The following is a 15547-nucleotide window of genomic DNA, read 5'->3' on the forward strand; positions in this document are numbered from 1 at the left end:
ACTATGGGATTACTGCAGGACCTCTATGAGACTAGTCTGCGGTGCCCCGAGAGATCTGGGACTAGCCAGTCACACAACAGGATTGGTAACTTCTATCCCTCGATTTGGGGGTTGGCCTAGAGCTCTAAAGCCAGAGACATTGTTAGAGTGAATGTTGTGAAGGAATTGTTTCAAGCTTAAAGTTAGGGCAGTTTAGCTGAATTGAACTTACTCTGGCTACATGAAAAATCAGTAGTGTCCTTGGGCATCTTCCCCAGTGCAGCTTATATCATAGTGATGGAGATGTGGGTGCAGAGGTGGAATGTAAGTTCCAGAAGGTTTGTCTTTGAGGGACACTCGAGAAGAGGCTGTGCTCTGTTAGCATTTTGCCAAAGGCTCTGGTCTACTTTAAGAAGACTGAAACTGTTACTAACTGAATGCCCTCTGTTATTGCCTTTGACTCTTGTTAGTCTATTAGATTGACTATTATGTGAGCTAAAGCCAAACCCAGTGCACCTTCCCTACCCCAAACATCTGGATCACAGACATTTGCCATGGTTCACACATTTGAATTGTAACCTGTGCTACTAGAGACAGGTGGAGGGAGGGCAAGATAATGTGTGGCTGAATATGCGTCTCATCATTTCTTCTAAATATCACACTTACTAACAGAAAAGCTAAAAGTATTATGAAATTTGCACTATGTGTCATCTCACATTTGAATTTGAATATCTGTGCTGGGATCTGAATTAAGCCTCTGAAAGCCACTAAATTTTTTTTTTACTATCTGTAGAGCAATTCTATTTGATAAATACGAATAACTGTGTGTTAGGTTCTCATAGCTGCTGTAGCAAATTACCACAAACTCAGTGGCTTAACACTATACAAATTTATTATCTTACAGAAGTCAGAAGTCCAAAATAGGTCTCAGAGAACTAAAATTAGAGTGTCGGCAGGGTTGAGTTTCTTAAGACCCTAGGGAAAAGTCCATTTTCTCGCCCTCCCCATCTTCAAAGCTAGCAGCGGCCCGGCCGAGGCATTTTCCCACATTACACCACGCTGACACTCACACTCCTCTTTCCCTCATGATGACCCTCTGATTATGTTGGGACCACTTGGGCAATCCAGAATAGTCTCCCCATCTCAAGGTCATCTGTTCAGCAACCTTACTTTTGCAACTTTAATTCCTCCTTGTCATGTGCCATAACATATTCCCAGGTTCTGGGGATTAGGACCTAGACATCTTTTTTGGAGGGGAGGGCTGCCTTATTCCCCTACTACACAGGAGAAACTGCAGGAAAGAGAGTGAGGGTAGAAGGTACGGGGGTAGGTAAAAAAGGAAAATGATACATATTTTTTAAAGTCTCTGCTGTGTCAGGCAGTGTATTTGTCACTTTGCATGTATTATTTTATTTAATCTGATCAATATTTCTCAGGTGAGTAGTACAATCACTTTACAATTTAGAAAGTTGAGGTTCAGAGATACTGAGTAACTTGCCAAAGGTCACAGAGCTGATACGTGGCAAAGACAGGACTCCAATCCATTTCTGTATTATTCATGCTCTGTGTAATGGCAGTGAAAGGGCAGAGAAAGTTTAGTTTTTAAGACTAAAACCAAAGTGTATTTGTTGGAATATATAAACACTACTAACATATGTGTTTTGAGAAGAAAAATAATATTGATTGCCTTCTATCCAGAACTGTTACAGTCTTTTAAACCATTATCTTAGAAGTACACTTACTTCTTATTGCGTACTTACTATGAGTTTTGTAAAACTCATTGATATTTAATAATTTTATTTGGATTTGCTGAAGTCATGTTTGATGAAATTAACTTCTTCATATAGAAGGCTTGATGTAATAAAACTCCTGCTATGGAAGTATCATGAGGCACCAGGCTTGTTCTGAGCACTTTATGTGCATTACCCGCTTCTTTCATCTTGACAGCAGCCACATGGTGCAGGTACAGTTGAGGAAACTCGGGCACTGAGACAGTAACAAACACTCTTGGTCACACTCGTCACCCGGCTGATGAGGCAGAACCAGGATTAGGACTCTGACCTCAGAGAGATGCTCCCAGTCACTGTCTCTGAGCCTTATTCATATCTTTGTATGTGTGTCCTTAATTTCCTTGTTGTTTCCCCTTCTCTTAGGAAAACTCCCACAAGTCAGAAAATGTGTTTATTCTTTAACTTTGTACAGAATCAGCACAGTGTTCTGGGCGACAGGATGAATTTCATCCACTGAAAATGACCATGCTGTTAATCAGGCATCTTACTGTGAAGTTAAAAACAAAAAGAGTAAGAACTTAAAAATGAATGTCAACCAATTTCCTTATCTTTCTTATACCACCGTTTATTTTTCAGGTGTATTTGGGATCTGTAGTGAGCCTTACATGAAGTATGTGTGGAACGGTGAACTTCTGGATATAATCAAAAATACTGTGCATCGTGACTGGCTGTTGTATATTATTCATGGGTTCTGTGGACAGTCAAGTATCCTTTTTTTTTAAAAAAAAATTAAGATACATATTATTAAACATGCTGTGCCAATTTGTAGAAAGCTATGTATGAATTATAAGATTATAATTATCCATGCACCCAACAGGAAAATTTACCCATGATTCCATGTAGCTGAAATACAGAGGAATGCAGATCTGTTGTATATAGACAGATAAGTACCGAGGAAGAAAATGCTGTGTGCATAGGGAGTAATATAGGTAGTAAGTCTCATTCTTACCTGAGAGAAGGAGCAGAATCACTGGCAGGTGGGGAGGATGGGGCAGGCTCATGGGAAAAGTCATACTTCGTCTGGCAATAGTCAGAAGGCAGGCCTTGGCAGCAAGATCATGGGTTGGGGAAGCACAAGGGTGTAGAGGTGGAAAAGTTGATGGGACTGTACTTTCGGTTTGTATATATAACCTCTGGAAGGTATGGTTTGGGAAGGAGTTTGGTTAGGGGAAGTCAGACTGCCAGTGACCGTCCTGCTTTGATGGTCAGACTAAGGACTTTCAGTTTGCTGTTAGGACTTGTGAAAGTTTTTTTTTCAAGAGGGTAACCTACAAAGTAGTACTTAGGAAACTTAAGTTGGTAGCTTTTTCAAGCTGGATTCAATAAAATGAGGCTAGAACAAGGGACATGAATTAGGGAAAGACAGTAGTGGTCCAGGCATACTGTAGTGAAGGTCTGGATTGGGAAGGGGCATAATAGAGTAAGTAGAAGTAGGCTGAAGCCTTGGGTTAAGCTGATGAGTTCAATTTTATATTTTTGTTCTTTAATTTCTAACTGTGTTAAAACCTTTCAAGAATGTGCTGTCATGTTAGGAGGCTTAGGAAGGCAGTGCATGCTTTCTAGAAGTGCTATTTAGGTTTTTTTCTGTCCCTTTTTGAGATCATGTAGGGCATTTGTGCACATGGCATGCTTTCTAGTTGACACGCTTCCTTGGGTCTTAGGATTTTTAAGACCTAGAGTGAAAACTTGAAAGGAGTGGTTGTTGTGAGACCATGAAGTGGGTGACTGTGATTAACCAGTATTATGCTTTCTTGCACCAGAACATTTGGGAGACGTGGAATCAAGGGGTGCAGCTGGAGAGGGCAGCCTCGAGGACAGCCCGTGCTGCCTTCTTTGTGGCAAGTGAGGGAGAGGAGAGGCTAGATGAAGACACAGAAGAGTTTTGGAATGAAGATGAGTGAGATTTATGTTGAGATTACTTGAAATGGCTCATTACTTTATAATCATTTTCCACCAATGAGTGATAATATCTGCTTGATCATTCTCTGAATAATGAGATTCGGCCCTGAATTACTTTTTCTGTTTCCAAAAGTAGAATCTACCTGGAAAACACAAGGTTTTCACCACCAAGGACACTAAAAAGAAAGTGCTACAGTGTCTAAAGGTAGTTTCTAAAAGGTGGTTTTAAACTGTTTTGTATTTAGACTGTTTTGTGTTTATCAAGCATTAACTCAGAACTTAGCATATATTAAGCACAATAAATGTCTTCTTTTTTTTTAATAGTGAATAGCGCCACAGATTATAATTTTGAAGCTCATTAGTTGAAATGATGAATCCAGTTTCCTAGTTATCAAGCACTTAGTGAATTCTGGAAGTCTATACAATGATAAAAGTAATTGCTATTTATTGAACATTCACCGCAGGCCAGGCACTAGTTTTGCACACATGACCTATCCTAGTCTTCACAACCACCTAGTAAAATTGGTTACTTTTTTAGTACTTATGCCATTTTACAGAAGATGAAATTGAGGCTCAGAGAGATAGATAAGGTTACATAATAAACTGTATGTTGGTTAAACAGGTTCCAGTGTTCATTTTTTGCAGTTAGGTGACAAATATGGATTGCTTCAGGGTATTATACTAACTCCATTCCCTCAGTTATCTGTTGCTTCATAGTTTAAACACCTGGTTAAGTGACATGCTTTCTTTGACAGGTATATGATCCCTGAAGACTAAGGAAGGATTCATTGTACCCGTTTACATCCTTTAGTTGGCTACAAGGAGGGACCAGGTCTTCCCTTGGCCAATAACCCTACGCCTGGTTACCATTTCCTCTGAAATTTATGGAAACCACTCCTTAGGGAGGTCCATTTTTGCCTTAATGCCTGCATAATTCAGAAGAACAGGTAGACATGATGCTGTTCCATTCTTGGTGGAGCTTTTTGGTGTTCTTCAACCCACTGGACAAGATGTGTATAAATATATATTTAAGGTATAATGATTCTCTTGGTGTGACAGTCATGAATGTGAAACAGCTTTAACTTGATTTCCAAGAGCTGTTGATTTATGGACGACCAGTGTATGTCACTTTAATAGCTAGAAGATCCAGTAAGTTTGCTGGGACCCGTTTTCTCAAGAGAGGTGCAAACTGTGAGGTAAGATGGAAAAACAACAGCGTTGCTGGCATCTTAACTTTTGCATCAGCTTTGCTGACAGATGAAGCAAAGTGGAATTTTAGAAAGTGGAATTTCTTAGTTTGGGACATTATCAAGAGAATAATGAATTCTCTAGAGTATCTGAAACTTGTGAGAAATATGACTAATGTACAGATGTTCTGAAAAATCCGCTATCTTAGAGTTATGCAATTGCCTTGGGGAGTTATGAAATGTCTGATGGTTTGGAAGATGAGCCATTTCTGCAATATATGAAAAAATATAGTGCATACTTATTGTAGAGACTGAAATAGCAAAGCACCTCCCCCCAAGGAATAAATGGAGAGAGGAGCACTGGTTGTCGGAAATGCATTCTTGGTAAGACTGAGTAGAGCAAGGCATGAGAAACCCCTTACCCTCTTCCCTCTGCGTTAGCTTGGCTCAAGGCAGACTCCTTACTCTGCTCACCCCTGGGAAGTAACAACAACAAAAATTCATCTGTCCTGTCAGTCATGTGATCTCCTCTGAGTGTTCCATCTCTGTTTGCAATAGGTGACTTGAGTCTTAGGCAGATGTGTGATTGAGTAGACAGATTGAGTGAGATACTGGGTTTTGATTCTGCCTTAAAATAGCAACATTTGTTCTTAAAATTATATCAACAGTGAAAATAGTTATAACTGGTGCTTTAAAGAAAATCAGAATTTTGTAGATCTACTATTTGCTTTTGGATATGCCAAGGATAATTAAACAAGCATGCTATTGGTGCCTCTAAAATGATTCTTTGTCATATCCTTGTATACTACCTTAAGTAAACCTACCTTAAGACTTTTTTTTCCTTCTATCCATCAGACATTTTATTTGAACCTCACTCTTTCTTTTGTCCTTTCATTCCTCCTTGTTCTTCAGAATTGAATGTTTATATTCCACAGATCTTCCTAACCTCCTGTCTAACTTCATGTGATTGTTTTTCTTTTCTTTCCTTCTCTGCCATTTATATCACCCAACCTATTCTCTAGCTATTACTTATACTACTAGCCATTTAATTTGATTTTTTCCTAGTCTATTCTCTGCTATTTTTAATTGCCTTCCTTTATTGCATTTTAATGATTTTCTTTTTTTTGATATGCACATTGAATATTGATCAATATTTACCTCTTTTAAAACATTCTAAGAATAGGGACTATATTTTTGTTGTGTACTTGAAATTTTTTTCCATTAAAAAATTCTGAGAACATAAAATATCTTTAAATGTATCTTTCTTTCCAGGGTGATGTTGCAAATGAAGTGGAAACTGAACAAATACTCTGCGATGCTTCAGTCATGTCTTTTACTGCAGGAAGTTACTCTTCTTATGTGCAAGTTAGAGGATCAGTTCCCTTATACTGGTCTCAGGACATTTCAACTATGATGCCTAAGCCACCTATTACATGTGCGTGAAACAGTCTTTTTAATAATAACTCTTCTCTACCCACGTTCAGGGATAATGAACTATTGTCACAGAAAACTCATAAATGCTTCGATGTTAACAATATTTTAGTCCTGAAAAGCAGATCATTTAGAAGAGGGATTGCTGTTACTTTTATGCAGAAACTTTATATTTTTTTTTTGAGTTTTGGCTGCTACTAAATTATTTACACATAGCATATAAATATAATTATTTGTGTTTAGAAATGTAAGAATCATTCAAATTCAGTAAATACATGAACAATGACTGATACACTGGAAAGGAATTTGAGATGTGAATTTACCAGAAGAGTGGAATTGCATTCCTTTAAACATTAAAAAGCAAAACAAAACTCTGTACTTCTTTTATCGTGGCTTTATAATTTTCATTCTGGTATTGATTCATTTTTTTTTCCCCACAGTGGATCAGGCAGATCCATTTGCCCACGTGGCCGCCCTTCACTTTGACCAGATGCTTCAGAGGTTTGGCTCCCCCATCATCATCTTGAATTTGGTGAAGGTATGACGTGCTCATCTGTTTGGCTGTGAAATGCAGTCTCACTGGACAACCTGCTCCTCAGCACACGGGTTTAACAAGCCTGCTCTACCTCTCCCCAGAAGAGAGACTTGTAAACTTGTCACTGTGAGGGCTCACTGTGTCTACACTGTCTGAGACACTGTCCTTTGGCCTCAGATTCCCTGTGGCCTCTTCCCTGTACCTGGGAGAATCTGAGGTGTATTTCCAAGGGAAGAGAGTGATGAGTGTGCCAGTCTCCTGATTTCCTTGGGCAGACTGGGGATGGGTGGAATTCTGCCTTAGTTTCCAAGATGGCTTTGAGAAGGAAGCATGGAGATCGAACAGCCAAAGCCTAGCCTTGGTGCAGTCACTTCCCTGGACACTCCAGAGGACCTGCTGGGCAGGTGAATACTCAGTAGTAGGATCTAAATGCTAGATTCAGAAATTGGAGTGCAGTTGTGGCTCAGGAATCAGGTGGACGGAGTGGTGGCCTGGCCTCTTAGTTCTGTGCTTCCTTGTCAGAGTCCACTGTCTGGTCAGCGTGCCTTTGTATGAGTAGACACTCAGGTCAGAGGCCTGGGATGGGGGCAGGGAGACCAGATAAGACATGGTGTCTGTGTCTGTTGCAATCAAAGGAATTGAAAGAATCTCAATCAGGAAACCCCGAGAGTATGAAAAGCAAGAGTTTTCGTATGTTATGGTTGTAGCCGACCATCTAGTATCATCAGAGATTATTCTGAGACGTTGGTTAAGAAATATAACTCCATTTAATTAAAAACCAAGGAATCCGGTGTCCATTTAGTCCATCGTTTAACAGGCACTTTTGAAGGTTTCCTTTGTGCCAAGGCAATTATAGAAACCATCCCTGCTGTCCCAGAGGGCATAACGTAATGAGGCCAGGATTGGGAAGGGGCATAATAGGTCAAGTAGAAGTAGGCTGAGCCTTGGGTTAAGCTGATGAGTTCAATTTTATAAATATTTTTGTTCTTTAATTTAATTTCTGTGTTAAAACCTTTCAAGAATGTGCTGTTATGTTAGGAGGCTTAGGAAGGCAGTGCATGCTTTCTAGAAGTGCTGTTTAGGTTTTTTCTGTCCCTTTGTGAGATCATGTAGGGCGTTTGTGCACGTGGCATGCTTTCTAGTTGACACGCTCCCTTGAGTCTTAGGATTTTTAAGACCTAGAGTGAAAACTTGAAAGGAGTGGTTGTTGTGAGACCATGAAGTGGGTGACTGTGATTAACCAGTATTATGCTTTCTTGCACCAGAACATTTGGGAGACGTGGAATCAAGGGGTGCAGCTGGAGAGGGCAGCCTCGAGGACGGCCCGTGCTGCCTTCTTTGTGGCAAGTGAGGGAGAGGAGAGGCTAGATGAAGACACAGAGAAGTTTTGGAATGAAGATGTGTGAGATTTATGTTCTACACTTGAAATGGCTCATTACTTTATAATCATTTTCCACCAATGCGTGGTATTATCTGCACGCGGAGAGGTATAAAACACAGGAGGGAAAAGGGATGACCAGGGACATCATGTGCTTATGAAAGGAGGAAAGGAGGAAATCTGAAACACGGAGGGAGAAATTACTTTAACAGGAGGACAGCGAATAGTAAGGGCGTAGGGGTGTGTGTGTTTTAAATCAAGAGTTTGGAGAAACATGTTCTGAAAGTGGCCTAGCTCACGGGAGGAGGAGCGTAGGGAGGAGGCAGAGCTGTGAGGCAGGCAGCTTCATTTCTTCCTTTGTTGCTCCTTGGTTTATGAAATTATTGCATCCTATCAAGGATTGACTTCATAAAATAAATCATTCAGATATTAGATACATCATTTTCCAGACCTTTGTTCTCATTAATTCAGAAGTTTCATTTCCACATCTCTCTCCCTGTCAACTCAGAATGCTACGAGGTGATAGATGGCTGGATAATCTGTACCCTTAGCCTAGAATTGAACAGCTGTAAGAGACGTAATTGAAAAATTCAAGTAGGAAATCTCTAATGATGAAAACTGTCATCTAGTAAATGTATAGAAATAAGATATTGTTAGTATAAAAATAAATTATTGCTAAAGCACTAAATTTTAAGGCTATCACTAGAATATAAACATCGACCTTAATTAGTGAATTTTTCCATGTTTTGCAGAGTCCTTATAGTGTGGTTAAAAGCTATGGTTAAATGGAGATTGAGTCTATGATGTTTGAAATAATTCTCTATTAAATATGCAGATTCAAAATGTAGTATCAGACACGTGGTTGTAAAGTGTTCCTGCCTAGATTTCTCAAATGTTCATTTATTTTTTAATATTTAAAGGCCAGTCAGTGGATTTAGAAAAGTGCCCATGCATATTGTTCCATTGTCATAAAAATTCTGGCAATAACTAGAAGATAGTTTGGAGGTTAAGTTGCTGTTTTGTGGAATAGAAAAAAATGTTTTGTTGTTTTTGTCATTCATTATCTCATTCATAGCATGAAAGGAGATGTTTATTCAGTTCACTGGGAAGAAGTCCTTATTAACTTGTGATTAAAGAGTCAGAGACTGTGTGCCTGTATCATGATACTGAGCACTGTTTACTCTATTCTGCCTCCGCATGAAGTGACTAAAGTGAAATACTTTTCTTATTTCTTTCCTCTTTTTCCCTGGTTGTGAACTGTCTCCTGTCCCTCCCCTCAACCATGTGGAAGTTTGAGACCCTGCCTGACAGGCATTTGGCAACAATCCTCACCTGTTCAGTGCTGCCACTGGGGTTCAGTAGGAAGTCAACCAGGGACCAAGCATAACTGTGCATGAGAGGTCTTTAATCTGGGGGCCATAGATGGCCTTAGTGGCAGGGTCTCTGAACCCTTTGAAACTATACGCAGAATCTCCAAATGAAGTTTCCATTTGGTTGTGAAAGGGGGTCTGTGACCCTAAGGACTAAACGATCCACTAACACTCCTGCACTGTGGACAGACAGCACCAAAAGCAGATTCTTTACATAGAAATGATCGAAGGCTGACAAATAACCTTTTCTCTCCTTCTTATGAAACGTCAGATTTGATATAAGAATTTCAAAACCTTTTTGCGTCTCTAGTTGGTTTAAAGTGCTTTTGAGAAAAATTCCAGCTATGTAATTTAATTTTTTTTAGATGTAAAACTAGGCTAAACATTCATCCATCCCAAACTGATTCCTTTTTTTTTTTTAACATTTTTTTTATTGAGTTATAGTCATTTTACAATGTTGTGTCAAATTCCAGTGTAGAGCACAATTTTTCAGTTATACATGAACATACATATATTCATTGTCACATTTTTTTTCTCTGTGAGCTACCACAAGATCTTATATATATTTCCCTGTGCTATACAGTATAATCTTGTTTATTCTACATATGCTTGTCAGTATCTACAAATTTTGAACTCCCAGTCTATCCCTTCCCACCTCCCTCCCCGTTGGCAATCACAAGTTTGTATTCTATGTCTATGAGTCTATTTTGTATTTGTGTTCTTTTTTTTCTTTTTTTAAATTCCACATATGAGCGATCTCATACAGTATTTTTCTTTCTCTTTCTGGCTTACTTCACTTAGAATGACATTCTCCAGGAACATCCATGTTGCTGCAAATGGCGTTATGTTGTCATTTTTTATGGCTGAGTAGTATTCCATTGTGTAACTATACCACATCTTCTTTATCCAGTCATTTGTTGATGGACATTTAGGCTGTTTCCATGTCTTGGCTATTGTAAATAGTGCTGCTGTGAACATTGGGGTGCAGGTGTCTTTTTGAAGTAGGGTTCCTTCTGGATATATGCCCAGGAGCAGAATTCCTGGGTCATATGGTACGTCTATTGCTAGTCTTTTGAGGAATCTCCATACTGTTTTCCACAGTGGCTGCACCAACCTGCATTCCCACCTTTTCTCCACAGCCTCTCCAGCATTTGTCATTTGTGGATTTTTGAATGATGGCCATTCTGACTGGTGTGAGGTGATACCTCATTGTAGTTTTGATTTGCATTTCTCTGATAATTAGTGATACCGAGCATTTTTTCATGTGCCTGTTGACCATTTGTATTTCTTCCTTGGAGAATTGCTCGTTTAGGTCTTCTGCCCATTTCTGGGTTGAGTTGTTTGTTTTTTCTCTTAATAAGTCATATGAGCTGCTTATATATTCTGGAGATCAAGCCTTTGTCAGTTTTATTTGCAAAACTTTTCTCCCATTCCATAGGTTGTTGTTTTGTTTTACTTATGGTTTCCTTTGCTGTGCAGAAGCTTGTAAGTTTAATTAGGTCCCATTTGTTTATTCTTGCTTTTATTTCTATTTCTTGAGTAGACTGCCCTAGGAGAACATTTCTGAGATGTATATCAGATAATGTTTTGCCTATATTTTCTTCTAGGAGGTTTATTGTATCTTGTCTTATGTTTAAGTCTTTGATCCATTTTGAGTTTATTTTTGTGTATGGTGTAAGGGAGTGTTCTAGCTTCATTGCTTTACATGCTGCTGTCCAGTTTTCCCAACACCATTTGCTGAAAACACTGTCTTTATTCCATTGTATATTCTTGCCTCCTTTGTCGAAGATTAATTGACCAAAAGTTTGTGGGTTCATTTCTGGGCTCTCTATTCTCTTCCATTGGTCCATATGTCTGTTTTTGTACCAGTACCACGCTGTTTTGATTACTGTAGCTCTGTAGTATTGTCTGAAGTCTGGAGTCTGGGAGAGTTATTCCTCCAGCCTCTTTCTTTTTCTTCAGTAATGTTTTGGCAATTCTAGGTCTTTTGTGGTTCCGTATAAATTTTATTATGATTTCTTCTAAGTTCTGTGAAATATGTCCTGGGTAATTTGATAGGGATTGCATTAAATCTGTAGATTGCCTTGGGCAGTTTGACCATTTTAATAATATTGGTTCTTCCAATCCAGGAGCATGGGATATCTTTCCATTTTTTTAAGTCTTCTTTAATTTCCTTAATCAGTGTTTTATAGTTTTCCTTGTATAATTCTTTTACCTCCTTGGTTAGATTTATTCCTAGGTATTTTATTACTTTGGGTGCTATTTTGAAGGGGATTGTTTCTTTACTTTCTTTTCCTGTTGATTCATCATTAGTGTAAAGAAATGCAACTGATTTTTGAACGTTAATCTTGTAACCTGCTACGTTGCTTAATTCTTTGATTATTTCTAGTAGTTTTTGTGTGGACCTTTTAGGGTTTTCTGTATATAGTACCATGTCATTGGCATATAGTGACCCTTTTACCTCTTCTTTTCCAATTTGGATCCCTTTTATTTCTCTCTCTTGCCTGATTGCTGTGGCTAGGACTTACAAGACTAGTTGAATAGGAGTGGTGATAGTGGGCAGCCTTGTCTTGTTCCAGATTTTAGTGAGAAGCTTTTGAGTTTTTCACCATTGAGTACTATGCTGGCTATAGGTTTGTCATATATAGCTTTTATTATGTTGAGATATGTTCCCTCTGTACCCACTTTGGTGAGAGTTTTTATCATAAATGGGTGTTGAATTTTATCAAATGCTTTTTCTCCGTCTGCTGAGATGATCATGTGGTTTTTGTCCTTTCTCTTGTTGATGTGATGTGTTACATTGATTGATTTGTGTATGTTGAACCACCCTTGTGTCCCTGGGATGAACTCCACTTGATCATGATGTATAATCTTTTTTATGTGCTGTTGGATTCTATTTGCTAATATTTTGGTGAGGATTTTTGCTTCTGTGTTCATCAGTGATACTGGTCTGTAATTCTCTTTTTTTGGTGGTGTCATTGCCTGGTTTTGGTATTAGGGTGATGGTGGGTTCATAGAATGAGTTTGGGAGTATTCCCTCCTTTTCAATCTTCTGGAAGAGTTTGAGAAGAGGACTGGTATGAGTTCTTCTGTGTATGTTTGGTAGAATTCCCTGGTGAAGCCATCTGGTCCTGGACTTTTATTTGTAGGAAGTTTTTTTTTACTGCTAATTCGATTTCATTTCTAGTGATTAGTTTGTTCAGGTGGTCAGTTTCTTCTTGATTTGGTCTTGGTGGACTGTATATTTCCAGAAACTTGTCCATCTACTCTAGGTTATCCATTCTGGTTCCATATAGCTTTTCATAATATTCTCATATGATATTCTGTATTTCTATTTTATTTATTGTAATTTCTCCATTTTCCTTTCTTATTTTGCTTATTTGTGCTGTCTTTTTTTTCTTCTTTGTGAGTTTGGCCATAGGTTTGTCAATTTTATTTACTCTTTCAAAAAACCAGCTTTTGGTTTGATTTTTTTTTCTATTTTTTTAAAATCTCTATTTTATTTATTTCCTCCCTGATCTTTATTATTTCCTTCCTTCTGCTGACTTTTGTGTTTTTTTGCTCTTTTCTAATTCTTTTAGCTGGTGGGTTAGATTATTTATTTGAGATTGTTCTCCTTTTTTGAGGAAGGCCTGTATTGCTATAAACTTCCCTCTTAGTACTTCCTTTGCTGTGTCCCATAAATTGATTTAGCACTGTTCTTAATCAACCCTTAAGACTTGCCAGCCCTTCCTCCTTTTGATTTATTCAGCTGTGCAAAATAGATACCCTTTTCTGTTTCCACAGTGGTTTACTAGTTAAATTCTTGACAATTGAAATGTACTCACCGTGGTTGAAAACAGCATGGACCTATTTTGATGCCGGCAGTAGTGCCTCAAAACCATATCCGTGTCACTGTTGCTGAATTGTTTTTTATTTGTCTGTGTGCCTAAGTGAAGGCCTGATCAGGATAACGATAAAAATAGTTAATTTTTATTAATGCTTACCATGTGTCAGATGCTCTGATAAATTATCAAGTTTTATCTCCTTTAAACCTCACATTGATGCTGTAAGGAATATGGCATTGTTACCCATTTTATAGATGAAGAAATGGAGGCCCAGGAAAGTTGAGAACCTTGCCCAAGGCCATGTGGCTAGTAAGAGGCAGAGCCAGCATTCCAGCCACAGAGCTGGACAACATGCAGCAGCCCCTCCTGAATGGGAGGCAGCGTGATGTCTAGGGAGGCACAGCAGGCTAGGAGGTGGGCAGGCGGGTGTAGTCCCATGAACGCCTCTCAGCTTCAGTTCACTCACCCACAGTGTAAAAGGGAAAGAGGTGGCTGCCTTGGCTGTCACCAGGGTTTTACGAGAGTCAAGTTTAAAAGAATATGAAGGCAAAAAAAAAAGCATATGAAGGCTGTGAAAGCCCCCTCTGCTACTCTGCTATTCCAGTTTGGGGATTATCCATCCAGGCCCAGTCGATTTGTCTGGTCCTTAGCTGGCCTGGGTTGGGGGTTCCCTTCTTCCAGTCCTTGCGGAGCTGTCCTCTGCCAAAGTGGGGTGTGGAGTGTAAGACAGGCCTATGTAACGTGAGTGGGGCTTCTTGGGACTGCAAGGTTAGGAGGTTACGAGCAAGAAATCTGATCTCCTTGAGTCTTTAAAGCTCATTATCTGTTGACTGTTATTCAGTGAAGTATTTATTTCTTTGCATTTATATTAGTTTAATTTTAGTAGGTAGGTTTCATTTTCATATATTTAACAGGCTTTTTGTCTTAGTGGAAGAGTTATGTTAAAAGTCTGTTCCTCTGATTTAAGGTAGTTAGAGCACTGAAAATGTTTGATTTCTGGTAAAGGAACGAGAGAAAAGAAAGCATGAGAGAATCCTGAGTGAGGAACTCGTCGCTGCTGTGACCTACCTCAACCAGTTTCTGCCGCCTGAGCACACAATTATTTATATTCCTTGGGATATGGCCAAGTACACCAAAAGGTGAGTAGGTGTTACAAGTCTGATTATATTTTCCTCTTGTGATGTAAAGTAGCAGGAAGCCGATCCCTCTGGTTAAGTGAATGTTACTCTTTTAATTTCCTTCCTGAACCTGTCTGAGGGGCTGTTTAACTGCTGGTGTATAATTTGAGGGCTTAAATTAATTGACCAAATTCTTTTTTGCCCACCATTTTTACCATTTGCAATTTCTCTTTGATATATCTAGTGATTTCAGAACATCTCTACTCCACTACTTTTCCTTAAAGGCATTAGTTTCACCTTTTTTTTTTTTTTCCTATTTCCTTCTATCTCCCTGTTTACTCTTTGTCTCAACCACTTTCAGATTATCTCCCTCATGGGTGAACCTGCCCTAACTCATGACTCTTTATTGTAAATCCAAAACCCTTAGTGTCATGTTAAAGCCCCATCACCTGGTTTATCTAAGCATGTAGTAACTTCTTTATTCCAGGGCTGTTTTGTTCCTGAAAAACTCACCTTCATGTTCTGTGTAGCAGCCAAGGTCCCATCCCAGAACCTTTGTTCCTGTTGTGCACCTCCCTGCTCTACGCCCCCACCCCCACCCCCACCCGTAGAGTGGTTGCTTACCCCTCTTTTCCCTGTCAAGATCTGATTCAAAACTTACCTCAGCCAAGGAACTTTCTTTCATTAACCTTGCATTGTCCTTTTACTCATTTACCAGACATCATACAAACACTAGGCTTATTCTGAGTTTTCTTTTTTAAATGTTACTGTATTGTTTTGCACTTAACTCACTGTATGCTTTTCTGAATCATTTTATGTGATTAGATACACACACACGCACGTGCACAGGCGCTCACACTTTCCCAGGATATAAGCCTGGTTACGGGTTGGTGCCTTTGGTATTAATTTATTTTCCAGTGATTTATTTTTCTGCCACTGCATTGTGCATTGTGCTCTCTTCACATCTGATGAATGCATATTGACTTAACTGACACCACGCTTGAGGAGTGAAAGGCTTTGGGAAAAGCTCTTG

At 39.0% G+C, this 15547-nt stretch overlaps 1 protein-coding gene across 1 annotated transcript in view; it reads left to right on the top strand.

The window, feature by feature from the left end:
* FIG4 (FIG4 phosphoinositide 5-phosphatase) overlaps nt 1-15547 on the top strand; it is a 124845-nt gene that overhangs the window by 36361 nt on the left and 72937 nt on the right. Inside the window, exons 7-11 of the mRNA XM_006187412.3 lie at nt 2346-2474; nt 4764-4864; nt 6128-6290; nt 6727-6824; nt 14402-14535. Of these exons, the coding sequence (XP_006187474.1) occupies nt 2346-2474; nt 4764-4864; nt 6128-6290; nt 6727-6824; nt 14402-14535 (625 nt within the window). The remainder of the gene's footprint in view (nt 1-2345; nt 2475-4763; nt 4865-6127; nt 6291-6726; nt 6825-14401; nt 14536-15547) is intronic.

This window comes from Camelus ferus, chromosome 8, assembly GCF_009834535.1.
Source record: "Camelus ferus isolate YT-003-E chromosome 8, BCGSAC_Cfer_1.0, whole genome shotgun sequence".
NCBI lineage: Eukaryota > Metazoa > Chordata > Mammalia > Artiodactyla > Camelidae > Camelus > Camelus ferus.